This window comes from Micromesistius poutassou (assembly GCF_964030765.1).
Source record: "Micromesistius poutassou genome assembly, chromosome: 20".
Lineage (NCBI taxonomy): Eukaryota > Metazoa > Chordata > Actinopteri > Gadiformes > Gadidae > Micromesistius > Micromesistius poutassou.
Window position 1 is genome coordinate 13,823,460 of NC_140290.1, and position 15,500 is coordinate 13,838,959.

Here is a 15,500-nt window from a genome sequence, read left to right on the forward strand (position 1 = left end):
GTGTGTGTGTGTGTGGGTTGGCTTACCCTCTCACATACTAATTGAACACACACACACATATTGGACATGTGATGGGCAACAGTCACATGGCCTAATCCACCCAGAGCATATCAGCATCACCATGGCCATTGGCCTAGGGTCTTTTCTTTGTGTTGCTGCAGCCTAGGGAGTGTGTATCTTAACGTGTTGTGCAAATTCACCACAGACAAACACAACGTGTGGGTCCCCAGATGTAGGGGACACGAGAGAAAACACACACACACACACACACACACACACACACACACACACACACACACACACAGACACAGACACAACGTGTGGGTCCCTCGTACTGGTGAAACCCACCATCTCCCCGTGGTGTCGTGTTGGGTCAGCGCTGTCATACTGAGTCCCCTTGCCCTCCCCTTCTCCTTCCCCCGTGGCAGGGACTCGGCCATCTCCAGCAACAAGACGCCCCACAACAGCTCCATGGCGCACATCGAGAGCGTGCTGCAGCAGCTGGACGAGGCCCAGGCGCAGATGGAGGAGCTCTTCCAGGAGAGGAAGATCAAGCTGGAGCTCTTCCTCCAGCTGCGCATCTTCGAGAGGGACGCCATCGACGTGAGTCCCCCCGGGAACGTGTGTGTGTGTGTGTGTGTGTGTGTGTCAAATGTATAGCATAATTCATGCTACACACACAGTGGCATTTTTTTGGCATTTTTCAAAAGCAGTTGGAGAATTGTGGCTGGTAAGGATTTGGCCCAAAGTTTGCTTTGACCCAAGGTTAGTGGGTGACATTGTCTATGTCCACGTTTAAATCAGTCATTCATTTGATGCGACTCATGTTCGGAAATTAGGAATTGACGAACAGCAATAGCACCCGCTGTTGGCTGGTGAAAGAATGCAACCAGAGCCTCACTAGTCATTGACCAATACAAAAACAGTTTACCCATTTGATCCGATGGCAACAGTTGAACGTAGCCATATCATAACTCGCTGAACTCACAACAATGTTTTTCAGCCACATTGCACACTGGGAGATGCAGTTATGCTGTAATTTTCTTGTCTACTCCAGTGTTCGAATTTATTCCTTAAAGAATAGACAGCGTCTCTACTTATTTCAAAGCCATAATTGTGACTATGCTAATGCATAGTCTATATGCTAAGTTATATGCAAAGTCTTGCAAGGAAGTGGTCATGTGATGCAAGTGAAAGCAAATCGTATTCTGTTCATTCTCTATAACACAGTGTAGTTGTACTCACTGTTTGAGGACCTTTGAACACTATCCTGCAATACTGACTCAAAGCAGATGTTTCACTGTTGCTACATTCTATTTAGTTAATATTATCAAAAGTGAGTTGCATTGAATACAGATGTTGGGCATCTTACTTATGGGAGTTCTAAAGTAACACTGGGAATCAAACCCAGAACCTTTCGGGTGAGAGTGAAAACACCCTTGCCACTAATCCATCTTGCCCCTCCTACATATCTAAGTGAAGGTGTATCAGAAAGTCAATGTACACATATTTGGCCTCAATTGAGTCTCTATACAAGAAAAAACAAATGTAAATCTTTAATACTGTCTTCACATCACCTATATGTATACACAGTAAGTCCGATTTGAGACGATTAAAGTCACAAAAAGTCACAGATATTAAGCACACATTTCTACCTGTTATTTGTATGTACTTGTTTTGATCGCTGAGGAAGCCGAGGATATCACTGCCTTCAGTGACTGACGGCTTATCGCTCTAGTCACGTACGCCGTCCCCCCCCCCCCCAGATAATCTCTGACCTGGAGGCGTGGAACGAGGAGCTGACGAGCCAGATGAGCGAGTTCGACACGGAGGACCTGACGCTGGCCGAGCAGCAGCTGCAGCACCACGCCGACAAGGCCCTGACCGTCAACAACCTCACCTTCGACGTCATCCACCAGGGCCAGGAGCTGCTGCAGTACGTCAACGAGGTGCAGGCGTCAGGTGAGCTATACGCACGCACACACACGCACTCACGCACACACACGCACGCACACACGCCATGCAAACACGCCCCACCAGCGCAGCCTAGTCATTTAAATATTCTAGTTATTCATTTAGCCGACACCTTTATCCCAAAGCCACTTGAGATGTTTTAGGGTCATTCGTCATCGATTGGTTACGCATCTCGATCAAGAATGCCTACAGATAAGGGTTAGGCACATTAAGGACATCAGGAAAACCCTAAACGTAACAAGTCGATACCCTGACCTCGACCTGACGGCCCTGCCATCCAGACGAGGTTCAGTGTGGTACAGTAGGTCAGACCAACATCTCGATCCACAACGTTTCTGTCACACTGAGGAAATGACTGTATTAGTGTGACGTTCACGTTAGCGTGTCACAAGGGGGGCTCTTCAGAAGGTCTTGGCCGCCCTGGTCTTGAGGGCTGACACCTGCGCCTGCTCCCCCCCAGCCAACCCTCACCCTAACCTCTCCCTCCCTCTTCCCTGTCCTCCCCCCCCACCCCCCCGCCCCTCTGCCCCGCCGCGGCCCAGGCGTGGAGCTGCTGTGCGACCGCGACGTGGACATGGCCACGCGCGTGCAGCACCTGCTGGAGTTCCTCCACGAGAAGCAGCAGGAGGTGGACCTGGCGGCGGAGCAGCGCCGCCGCCACCTGGAGCAGTGCGTCCAGCTGAGGCACCTGCAGGCCGAGGTCAAGCAGGTGAGCAGGGGGGGGGGGGGGGGGAGTCAGGGACGCGCGCACACGGTCGCCTGGTGGTCTCGCTCTGTGTTCATCACGCGCTACGGCATGGACCTGGAGTTCTGGTCCAGTTCCTCATTTGTACAGAACATGTCACGCAAAGATACATTGTGTTTTTCGTGGTAAATAACAGGTTGAAATAGAAAGTGCTTTGGAGAACCGGACCTCCTGAACCCCATCTTTAATGTTGTCACCCTTTAATGTTGTCGCCCTTAAATGTTGTCGCCCTTAAGGTTGTCACCCTTAGAGGTGGTCCCCCCCTAACCCCGTTCAGGTTTTGTCATCTTGGATTTGCATTGGTTTGCATTGGATTTATTGATTTGGAGATTTCGCCTAAACCTACCTCTACTAAAACCTCTCTATCTTTTCTCTGCTTCACTTTATTACGACCCTATGGTATTTGATAATGCACTAGCAGTCCAATCTAAAACATGACATTTATTTCATTTATTTGGACACTATACAGTAATGATAAAACAGGGACAATATAAACAGACTGAACATTTGGTTAAAGACACTAAACAGAAAAAAAACAAAAAAATGATGAAATACTGCTGAAAGATTATAAACACCAATGGTGAATCATGGCCGTGCCCTAAAGTACACAGGCTTGCTTTTTGTGTGCACCTGCCCTTTTACGTGTTGGGAACACTTGGTAGAACATTTTCTATCACATTTCTTTGGCCATTTCCCAATAAGCAGTTACTTAATAGCTGGTCACTTATTTAAAGATTTAATATGGAACTTTTCCGCATTCAAATGTCTTAAAACGACTTGACCTTGGTGATATATTTTTGCACTTACAGTATCTAATGTTCAAAACCCAGAGGAAGCGTCATGGGCCCTCCTGACGCCAGACTAAAGAGACCTCATTTATTAATGATGTTTTGACATCTAGTTTACTACGATGTGCTTCTTGAACAAGTGCCTGACCCCAGGCCCAAGCTAATGCAGTGTTTCCCACTCATAGACGTGTCTGAGAGGAGGACACCATCCTCTATCGACGGAGTTTCCATATATTTACAAATTAGAATTGCTCGCTCTCACCAACACACTGACAATGGACTCTCTCTTGCTCTTGCTCTCGCTCTCGCTCTCTCTCTCTCGCTCGCTCTCTCTCTCTCTGTGTTTCCCCCCCCCCCCCCCCCCCCAGGTTCTGGGTTGGATCCGGAATGGCGAGTCCATGCTGAACGCTGGTCTGATCACCGCCAGCTCCCTGCAGGAGGCAGAGCAGCTCCAGAGAGAGCACGAGCAGTTCCAACATGCTATTGAGGTAAAGTGTGTGTGTGTGTGTACAGTGTGTATGTGTCTTTTATGCAATGCGTCTCACAAAAACACCACACAGGCTTTCAGGCCCTTGTGTCATTGTAATCCCTAACCCCCATCAGTATTAACGCCGTGCTCTGGCCATTGAACTACACACAGGACATACAGTGTAGTGTCGTGTAGCGCCAACCCCAAAGCTGTCCATTGGTCTTTAAAGTGCCCAAAGCTGTCCATTGGTCAACCCCAACCCCCCAAAGCTGTCCATTGGTCTTTAAAGTGCACGTCTCCCCGTTGCCCCCCCCCCCCGTGCAGAAGACGCACCAGAGCGCCCTGCAGGTGCAGCAGAAGGCGGAGGCGCTGCTCCAGGCCAACCACTACGACATGGACCTGATCCGGGACTGTGCGGAGAGCGTGGCCTCCCACTGGCAGCAGCTCATGCTGAAGATGGAGGACCGCCTCAAGCTGGTCAACGCCTCGGTGGCCTTCTACAAGACCTCCGAGCAGGTACCACCCCACCCCCGTACCCCCCCCGCGTCCGCAACACTGTGTGTGTGTGTGTGTGTGTGTGTGTGTGTGTGTGTGTGTGTGTGTGTGTGTGTGTGTGTGTGTGTGTGTGTGTGTGTGTGATGGTAGTAATAGAGTTGCACTGGTACCACTATTTCGGAATCAGATACCGATTCAGAGCGACACATTGCCCAATGGGCCGATACCAAGTACCTAGTAAACATGAATACAGTAAATGGATCCATACACAATTATTATTATTATTCTGTATCCTCTCCCTCTATGGGTTACTAGGCTTTGGAAAACAAATGATGAGTTGGACAGTTCCATGCTGGTTAAAGTATTGTGTGTTTCTGTAGAATAAGTGGTTCAACAATTGATCATGAACGTGGTGTGTGATCTCTAAGCTACGGCTGTGCGTCCACGCGCCGCTGAATCCTCTGCCTGTGACTGATGCGTCGTCTGTGGCCACAGCGGAGGCATGAGGTTATGCAAGTAATGAAATTCACCTCGGCAGACATTTCCTAAAGGTCGAGGCAGCAAAAAGTCACAAACCTCCAGGGGGAGTCTCAAGTCACCGGAGGACGAGTCTCAAGTCAAGTCGCAAGTCACTGTGTGTGCGACTTATGTCCAAGTTGCAAACTCGAGTGCCCATCTCCAGTGTGTGGTGATGTGGACTTTATTAGAACCGTCGCTCTAATGCTTTGAAAAAGCATTAGAGCGACCTTTATGCTTTGAAAAAGCATTAGAGGTTTTCTTTCGGCTCAGCAAAATGATCCTTGGAAAGTGGATCCCCGAAGGAACCCTTAAGGCGGATTTATAGTCCTCTGTAAAGTGCTGTACGTAAACACTGAGAGCCCTCTCTGTCGACGGAGAGCCTGTCGGAGACCCTCTCTGTAGCTCTACATGCGCATCCAATATTTTTTAACTATCCGTCGAGGTAACGGAGACGGACGGAGACGGCAAGGGCTGTCATTGGTCCTCCAAAATAATTTCCGGCATCACTTTCCCCAGTTTGACTTTGCACCTTATTTACTTTGTACATTGTTTACTTTGCACATTAAGGACTAATAAAACACCAAATAAGATTTGAAAACATTGGAAGTTTATTTTCAACACCATTTACATGGTTAGCAGTCAGCATATAAGATCGATCGGGCGGCGAATTGCATCGCGTATCCGACATCCCGACGGAGAACTGCGAATGCTCGAGGGGTCTCCGTAGTTACGGAGTCGGATTACAGATATGGAGTAGTATACTTTGGCCTTTTAGAGTGAGCAGGGCTGTAACAGCAGCTGTGTGTGTGTGTGTGTGTGTGTGTGTGTGTGTGTGTGTGTGGGGCCAGGTGTGCAGCGTGCTGGAAAGCCTGGAGCAGGAGTACAAGAGGGAGGAGGACTGGTGTGGCGGGGCTGACAAACTGGGGCCCAACTGTGAGTCTGAGCACGTGACGCCCATGATCAGCAAGCACCTGGAGCAGAAGGAGGCCTTCCTGAAGGTACGCGCACGGAAACACGCCCCGAGACACACGCTCCTGACACCAGACACACACACACGCATTCTGTGCATCACAATACAAACACCCTGCTACACACACAGACAGACACACACACACACACACAGACACACACACAGACAGACAGACAGACAGACAGACAGACAGACAGACAGACACAGCACGCACACATTTTAGCAGCTTGAAGAGTTACGGTGGCGCCTGTTTGATTGACTGTGTGTGTGTGTGTGTGTGTGTTGTGTGTCAGGCGTGCACGCTGGCCAGGCGCAACGCAGACGTCTTCCTGAAGTACATGCACAGGAACAGCGTTAACATGCCGGGCATGCTGAGCCACGTGAAGGCACCGGAGCAGCAGGTCAAGAGTGAGTATCAGGACCCCCTCTCTCCAAGATGGCCGCCCCCCTGCCGTTGAAGCTGAATCCACAGTTCTGCATACGGCGCGTTTGAGGAGATCCCCGAGTCATGACTCGATGGCGGGATGTTAACGTGTAACGTTAACGAGTACACAAGGGGGCAGTATAGTGTCTCCCAACCCCAATTATCGGACAAAAGGGCCATTTATTGATCTGCGCATACTTGCAGGATGCAGAAGTGTGACTTGGCTGTTAGTTTATAGATGGCGGTTTAGCATTGCAATACAGCACTTTACTTCATTTTACTTCATCTTACTTCGGCTATTATAAGTTAATAAATGAGTGACGATATTTTACTGATCATATGGATGCTCCTCCTTCTGCACATATATTATGTTATAGTAAACCTTTTTTTATCTCCATGTAAACATTGGTGAAATCTGCTAGCATATTGTGACTAGGCCGGGGTAATGTGCAAGTATGAACCGGTAGACTGTTTGAGTTGAGCCTGTTTGCGCTGCGTCCGCCCGGTCAGACATCTTGAATGAGCTGCTGCAGAGAGAGAACCGCGTGCTGCACTTCTGGACCATGAGGAAACGACGCCTGGACCAATGCCAGCAGTACGTGCTGTTTGAGCGCAGCGCCAAGCAGGTACACACACACACACGCACGTGCACACACACACACACACACACACACACACATCAACACACACACACACACATCAACACACCAACACACACACACACACACACACACATCAACACACACACCAACACACACACACACACACCAACACACACACACACACACCAACACATCAACACACACCAACATCAACACACACACCCACTACCAACACGCAAACCAACACACACACACCAACACCAACACCAAAACACTAACACATACACTACCAACACCAACACACACACAAACAAACACACTACCAACACTACCCACTTAACATGGGTCCATGGTCGTATGTTTTCAGGCTCTGGAGTGGATCCACGACACGGGCGAGTTCTACCTGTCCACACACACCTCCACGGGCTCCAGCATCCACCACACCCAGGAGCTACTCAAGGAGCACGAGGACTTCCACATCACCGCCAAGGTGAGCCTCTCTTTCTTCATCTCTGTGTCTCTATACCTCCCTCCCTCTCGCTTTCTTTATCTCTGTTCCTCTGTCTCTATGGCTCTCTATCTCTCTTTCTTTATCTCTCTGTCTCTATGGCTCTCTCTCTTTCTTTATCTGTGTCTCTATGCCTCTCTCTCTCTCTTTATCTGTGTCTCTATGCCTCCCTCTCTCGCTACTGTTTCCATCACTCTCTAGTTCAACTCCTGCTCGCTCTCTCCTCGTCTTTTTCTTTCTCTGAATCAAAAACACACACACACACACACACACACACTCTCCTACCATTTACTTCAATGCACTATGCATATTTGTTTGCCTAAATGACATGCAGCGAAACATTCCCTTTTGCACCAATGATTAATTTCCGTTTAGCATCAGTGGATCGTCTTTCCGTCTGTCCTAAAGTGGGCGTGTGTCCTGATCCTCATGTCGGTCCTTCTGTTCTCCTGTCGGTCCTTCTGTTCTCCTGTCGGTCCTTCTGTCCTGTTGGTCCTTCTGTCCTCCTGTCGGTCCTTCTGTCCTCCTGTCGGTCCTTCTGTCCTCACGTCTGTCCTTCTGTCCTCCTGTCCATGTCGCCAGCAAACCAAAGAGCGCGTGAAGCTGCTGATCCAGCTGGCGGACGGCTTCTGTGACAAGGGCCACAGCCACGCGGTGGAGATCAAGAAATGGGTGACGGCGGTGGACAAGCGCTACCGGGACTTCTCCCTGCGCATGGACAAGTACCGCGGCAGCCTGGAGAAGGCCCTGGGCATCTCCTCGGACTCCAACAAGGCTGTACGTCTGTGTGTGTGTGTGTCTGTGTCTGTGTCTGTGTCTGTGATTGTGCATGTCTGCAGGCTCAATGTGTGCATGTGTGTCTACACTGTTTAATCGATTTCTATATTGAATCTATTGATCCAATCCCTCTCTCTCTCTCATGCTCGCTCGCTCACCCTCAGAGCAAGGACCTCCAGTTGGACATCATCCCAGCCAGCGCTCCGGGGTCAGAGGTCAAGCTGAGGGACGCCGCCCACGAGCTCAACGAGGAGAAACGCAAGTCGGCCCGCAGGAAGGAGTATGTCAGCTCTTCCTTGTGTTCTCGGTTGTCCCATGAGGGAGTTAGTCGGTGCTTCCTCTGTTGGTTTGTAGGGGACCAAATTGCAAACGATCTGAAGTGAGAGAGAGAGAGCGGGCCTGCCATTTTAAGCGCTGAAACGCCTCCGATCTGTGCTCTACCAGCGCATGAGGCTTTCAATAGTCTCAGCATATCCCTTGGCTACTGTTCTCATGGCCGTTGCAAAGTGGCTCAAGTGAAGATTGTTAGCTATAAGCCAATTATGCCAAGGTCCAATGGAGTGGAGATATTGCTTTCCTGTTGGACCCCCCCCCAATGATGTTAAATTGTATTCTATATGCTTATGGAAGGGGATTTACTGCTGTATTCAAACATGAGGGAAGCAATTAATCAGGGGTCGTTTGGGTTGATTCCCTTCTGGTTTCTGACTCCTCCCTATCCCCCTCCTCGTGTGTGTGTGTGTGTGTGTGTGTGTGTGTGTGTGTGTGTGTGTGTGTGTGTGTGTGTGCGTGTGCGTGCCTAGGTTCATCATGGCAGAGCTGATTCAGACGGAGAAGGCCTATGTGCGTGACCTCCGGGAGTGCATGGATGTAAGTTGTAGTTGTACTGCAAATTAAGTGAGAAGCATTATACATCATACATCGGATACATATTCCTCCAGTGCAATGCATGCTCACCCTCTGTCTGTCTGTCTGTCTGTGTCTGTGTCTCTCTCTCTCTAGACGTACCTGTGGGAGATGACCAGTGGGGTGGAGGAGATTCCTCCAGGGATCATCAACAAGGAACACATCATCTTCGGCAACATGCAGGACCTCTACGAGTTCCACCACAAGTGAGGAGAAACACGCTGCTCTCTGTTTCTGCCTGGCCCCGCGGCCTTTGGAAGACCTAGCAGTAGTGCTGATGTTCTAATGACTGATAATTCTAGTTATAACTGAGCACTGTTTGAATGGTTATCTTTTGTCTTGAGCTGTTATATATAGTTATGTTATAAAAATTGCTATAAAATGTCTGTTTTAATTTCTAAATTCATGTGTTGGGTACTAGCTGCATCTTAATCTAATCTAAGCATCTCAAGAAAGGAGAGCTTGATGAAGAAAGTTATCTTTAGCCAATTATTTGAACTAGTATCAATATCGTTGGTTTCTTGCGTTTCCGCAGCATCTTCCTCAAAGAGCTGGAGAAGTACGAGCAGCTGCCTGAAGACGTGGGCCATTGCTTCGTCACGTGGGTGAGTGCTGCGCTCCGTTCACGGCTATCAGACAGCCACATGCAATACAAGAAGGTGTCTCATCCAGACCTCCTCCATTGTGTGTGTGTGTGCTACAGGCCGATAAGTTCCAGATGTACGTGAACTACTGTAAGAACAAGCCCGACTCCACGCAGCTCATCCTGGAGTTCGCCGGGCCCTACTTCGACGTGAGTATCCCCCTCCTGGCCTGTTGCATCATGGGAAACCCATGGGGGGACTGCAAAGTACCAGCTTTGTGTTTCTCTGCGTTGCAGGAGATCCAGCAGAGGCACCGATTGGCCAACTCCATCTCCTCCTACCTCATTAAGCCGGTGCAGAGAATCACCAAGTACCAGCTCCTACTCAAGGTACACCACCACCGCCGTAGGGCACTCCATAGTCAGTTTCCATGGGTACCGTTTCCATTATTACCCTCTCCGTGGTTACCGCCTCCATGGTTACAACCTCCATGGTTGACGCCTCCATGGTTTAACCGCCTCCACGGATTTACCATTGCCATGGTTACCGCCTCCATGGTTCCTTTCTTTATGATGTGTGTGTGTGTGTGTGTGTGTGTGTTTAGGAGCTGTTGACTTGCTGTGAGGAAGGGAAGGGTGAGATCAAGGACGGCCTGGAGGTGATGCTCAGTGTCCCCAAGAGAGCCAACGACGCCATGCACCTCTCCATGCTGGAAGGTGAGCTTCGCCCACCACATCTCCTTCTCCTTGAGGGCGTCAGGAGTCTCACACGGGGGCCTAACGACCGCCATGTCTCTTCCCAGGTTTCGATGAGAACCTGGAGTCCCAGGGGGAGCTGATCCTGCAGGACTCCTTCCAGGTGTGGGACCCCAAGACCCTGATCCGCAAGGGCCGGGAGAGGCACCTCTTCCTCTTCGAGATGTCGCTGATCTTCAGCAAGGAGGTCAAGGACTCCAACGGGAGGAGCAAGTACATCTACAAGAGCAAGCTCTTTGTAAGGCCCTCTCCTCAATGCTTCTCATGTTGTGAAGACGCAAATCAACATAACAGACTGCATCGTGTAAATGGCTCATGACCTCTCTCTGTCTCTCTCTCTCTCTCTCTCTCTCTCTCTCTCTCTCTCTCTCTCTCTCTCTCTCTCTCTCTCTCTCTCTCTCTCTGTCTCTCTCTGTCTCTGTGTGTGTGTCTCTCTCTGTCTCTGTCTCTGTCTCTCTCTCTGTCTCTGTCTCTGTCTGTCTCTCTCTCTCTCTCTCTCTCTCTCTCTCTCTCTCTCTCTCTCTCTCTCTCTCTCTCTCTCTCTCTCTCTCTCTCTCTCTCTCTCTCTCTCTCTCTCTCTCTCTCTCAGACGTCAGAGTTAGGGGTGACGGAGCACGTCGAGGGCGACCCCTGTAAGTTTGCTCTCTGGGTGGGACGCACCCCCACCTCCGACAACAAGATTGTACTCAAGGTAGGACTCTCTCTCTCTCTCTCTCTCTCTCTCTCTCTCTCTGTGCTCTCCCTTCCTCTTCTTCTGCCGTTTCTTTCGCTGCCACATCTTCCCTGGTCCTTGCATTTGTGTCTCAGGGTGTTTTCACTCCTCGTCTGGTCGGTTCGTTCTGAACTCTGGTGCGTGGTTTGTTCACGCGTTGTGTTTGTTTACACGTCTGGCATTTTAAACATCGCTGTGAGAACACAAAAATGAATCGGCGTGAAAGTGCAACGTTTAAAATAATGAGCTGCCGGTTGGGCTCTGATCGTCCGACCTGTAGGTGTGAACACGCCCTGAGACGCGCAGTCCTCCGCTTTCTTCTTCTTCTTCTTCTTCTTCTTCTTGTGTGTTTGCATGAGCTGGTTTCATGGTAGACTTCTGTGGCTCCGCTTTGCGCCGTCTAGACTGTGACCACCTGTTTTCCTCCTCATCTGTAGTCTGGTGGTGTTGGCCAACATAGAGAGGCTCATATATATTATGTGGCTGCTTTTTATTTTATCTTCTCTCTCCGACCGTCTCTGACTGTGGATGTTCGCATCTTTCATTCTCTCTGTGTGGGGTAACATGCTTCCATCATCGTGACACCTGCTGAAGACCACCCACACCATGAGTTATATCATAACTAAATACCATACAACATAATACCTCAGACACCATGAGTTATAACATAACTAAATACCATATAACATAATACCTCACACAATGAGTTATATCATAACTAAATACCATATAACATTATACCTCAGACACAATGAGTTATATCATAACTAAATACCATATAACATTATACCTCAGACACAATGAGTTATATCATAACTAAATACCATATAACATTATACCTCAGACACAATGAGTTATATCATAACTAAATACCATATAACATTATACCTCAGACACAATGAGTTATAACATAACTATATAACAACATAATACCTCAGACACAATGAGTTATAACATAACTATATAACATATAACATAATACCTCAGACACAATGAGTTATACCATAACTATATAACAACATAATACCTCAGACACAATGAGTTATAACAACTATATACTATATAACATAATACCTCAGACACAATGAGTTATACCATAACTATATAACAACATAATACCTCAGACACAATGAGTTATAACAACTATATACTATATAACATAATACCTCAGACACAATGAGTTATATCATAACTAAATAACATAATACCTCACACAATGAGTTATATCATAACTAAATACTATATAACATAATACCTCAGACATTGAGTTATAACATAACTATATACTATATAACATAAGACGTCAGACATTGAGTTATAACATAACTATATACTATCTAACATAATAGAGACAAACTTCCATCTTTTTTCTTTACATTAAAGAAGGTTTAGCCTGTTTTTGTTTAGCTGAACACCAAGAGGAGAGCTTTGTCTGAAAACAAACAGCATCCCATTTGTCAGGCATTTGAGAAACACGTTGCCACATGTCTCCCTCGTAGCGCTGCTAAAGGAAATGTATGTTGACTACCTCAAACTGACTCTCTCACACACACACACACACCACACACACACACACACACACACACACACACACACACACGGCAAAGCATTGCAGTACTCTGTACGACTCAACTCACATTTGATTGGCTGGGGCAGACGTTGTGAAGACCTATCATTGTTGTGCTTCTGTGCGACCACCATCTTTTGTCCGTGTGAAATCAGTGTCCTGTAGAACAGATATAATAAAAACAATCATTTGATCATCCAAAAACAAACAAGTAAACACTGTCTTATTCTGTATTTTAATCAAAGCTAAGTCAGGGATTCAAACACGGAGCTATGGTGAGTACCCACTACCCCTCCCTCCCCCTACTTTCCCCATACCAGGTCTGAAGCTGCGCTCCTCTCTGCCTCTATTATCACTGATACGAGTACATATTCATAACGACACACATACTATGTCTCATCCAGATACAATTTGTATTAATGTGACTGCAGACCTTGAAATCCAAATCCTACATCTGTGTAGAGAGATAAAGAAAGGAGGCAACTTCAGATTTCTGAGACATGTTAACAGATTTAAAGTTCATATCTTCAGATGAAAGCATTAACCGTTGCCTTCCCCCCCCCCCCACCCCCCCCTGCCAGGCGTCCAACATCGAGAACAAGCAGGACTGGATCAAACACATCAGGGAGGTGATCCAGGAGCGAACCATCCACCTGAGAGGGGCCCTCAAGGAGCCCATCCACATCCCCAAGGCCACCACCGCCAAGCACCACAAGGGCCGCAGGTACGCGCACACACACACGCACACACACACATCTACAAAAACGTGTACAAGCAAAAGTACACACATGTATAAACACACATACACACAAGCACAAACACATATGCACACAGTTACAAACACATATGCACACAGTTACAAACACATATACACGCAGTTACAAACACATATACACACAGGTACAAACACATATACATACATGTACAAACACATGTACATGTACAAACACATATACACACACAGGTAAAAACGCATACACACATGTACATGAATGTACAAACACATTTACACACATTTACAAACACATACACACATACAGACACACATACACACATATAACAACACGTATGCGCACATGTACACATGTACAAACACATGTACAAACACATGTCCATTATGGTTGGGACAGGACATGCACAGAAACACACATAAGAGGATATCGTTCCCGCATAGAACAATGTTGTGCTTGTTTGAAATCCAAATCCTGACTGGACTTGCTTGTGTTCAGGGACGGAGAAGACCTGGACAGTCAGGGTGAGGGCAGCAGCCAACCAGACACCATCTCTCTGGCCTCCCGCACCTCTCAGAACACCTTGGACAGCGACAAGGTACACACACACACACACACACACACCGACACACGTTGATCTGATCCTCGTAGGCCTCCTTCACACATGCAGTCTTCCTCTGGAGGATTTCCTGCATGTGTGAATGGGAACAGGGTTTCATATTCCGGGAAATCCGGACTGGTGATTTGAAATGGATAGAACATTAACACGTCTAAACACTGTTTAGAAGTGTGTCTCGCTAGCTCTGAAACAGTGAAAAGCAGGTGAAGAACTGCGTGGCCAGCTGAGCTCCGGGGTGAATATAAATCACAAAGCCATTATAAAAAACTGGCTTTTGATCTGTGAAAATTGGTGGATAGTAGGGGTGTAACACACAAATCACAATAGTACAGTACAATACAAGTCACGATTCAGTACGTACCTCGGTTTTTAAGTCAGGGTTCGGTATGTTTTTCAGTACAACAGAGTTAAAATTGTATTTTTATTGAACAATTTTTTTTTTGATTAGATTTTGATGTATCAAACAAATGCCTTACACACATGAAAAGACATCAAATACAATTGAGGATAAAATTTAGAAGAAAAAAAAAAAGAAAAAATCTGTATGCACCGAAATGTAACGTGCATCGAACCGTTAGACCCGTACCGAAAGATTTCGGTACGAATACGCGTATCGTTACACCCCTAGCGGATAGCATCGAGGAATTCCAAAACAATACCACCAGTACACGAGCGCTCGACGAGATGCGTTATCGTTTTTTTTCTGTATGTCTCCCCCCCCCCCCCCCCCCCCTCCGCACCCCCCCCCCCCCCAGCTGTCGGGCGGCTGTGAGCTCACGGTGGTCATCCACGACTTCATGGCGGGCAACAGCAACGAGCTGTCGGTGCGGCGCGGCCAGACGGTGGAGGTGCTGGAGCGCTGCCACGAGCGGCCCGACTGGTGCCTGGTGCGGACCACCGACCGCTCGCCCGCCCACGAGGGCCTGGTGCCCTGCGCCACGCTCTGCATCGCGCACTCCCGCTCCTCCATGGAGATGGAGGGCATCTTCAACCACAAAGGTAGCCGCGGCGACCGGGCAGCATCTTTTTTTTTTTTAAAGTGGTAAAACAAAGGGGGGGGGGGGGGGAGGAAAAAAAAAAAAAAAACGTTGTGTGTGTTCAACTCTTACCGTCTCCGTCCCCCCCCCCCCTCAGACACGTTGTCGGTGTGCAGTAACGACTCCATCCTCCCGGGCTCCTCGGCCACGCTGCAGCCAGGCCACGGCCTGCACATCCACACCTCGCCCGGACCCAAACACAGGGCCCCAGGTACACACACACACACACACACACCTCCCCCTGACCCAAACACAGAGCCCCAGGTACACACACACACACAAACACACACCTCCCCCTGACCCAAACACAGGGCCCCA

General features: G+C 48.3%; 1 protein-coding gene across 2 annotated transcripts in view; it reads left to right on the forward strand.

Moving 5' to 3' along the window:
- trioa (trio Rho guanine nucleotide exchange factor a) overlaps window positions 1-15,500 on the forward strand; it is a 78,130-nt gene that overhangs the window by 39,899 nt on the left and 22,731 nt on the right. For both annotated transcript variants that reach the window (XM_084484495.1, XM_084484496.1), the window contains exons 16-38: window positions 429-603; window positions 1,767-1,962; window positions 2,517-2,683; window positions 3,876-3,995; window positions 4,301-4,492; window positions 5,839-5,988; window positions 6,254-6,368; window positions 6,895-7,010; window positions 7,354-7,476; window positions 8,077-8,271; window positions 8,436-8,551; window positions 9,075-9,141; window positions 9,274-9,383; window positions 9,713-9,782; window positions 9,881-9,970; window positions 10,058-10,150; window positions 10,366-10,477; window positions 10,564-10,754; window positions 11,106-11,207; window positions 13,377-13,519; window positions 14,025-14,124; window positions 14,901-15,144; window positions 15,280-15,393. In XM_084484495.1, the coding sequence (XP_084340621.1) occupies window positions 429-603; window positions 1,767-1,962; window positions 2,517-2,683; window positions 3,876-3,995; window positions 4,301-4,492; window positions 5,839-5,988; window positions 6,254-6,368; window positions 6,895-7,010; window positions 7,354-7,476; window positions 8,077-8,271; window positions 8,436-8,551; window positions 9,075-9,141; window positions 9,274-9,383; window positions 9,713-9,782; window positions 9,881-9,970; window positions 10,058-10,150; window positions 10,366-10,477; window positions 10,564-10,754; window positions 11,106-11,207; window positions 13,377-13,519; window positions 14,025-14,124; window positions 14,901-15,144; window positions 15,280-15,393 (3,101 nt within the window). The remainder of the gene's footprint in view (window positions 1-428; window positions 604-1,766; window positions 1,963-2,516; window positions 2,684-3,875; window positions 3,996-4,300; window positions 4,493-5,838; window positions 5,989-6,253; window positions 6,369-6,894; window positions 7,011-7,353; window positions 7,477-8,076; window positions 8,272-8,435; window positions 8,552-9,074; window positions 9,142-9,273; window positions 9,384-9,712; window positions 9,783-9,880; window positions 9,971-10,057; window positions 10,151-10,365; window positions 10,478-10,563; window positions 10,755-11,105; window positions 11,208-13,376; window positions 13,520-14,024; window positions 14,125-14,900; window positions 15,145-15,279; window positions 15,394-15,500) is intronic.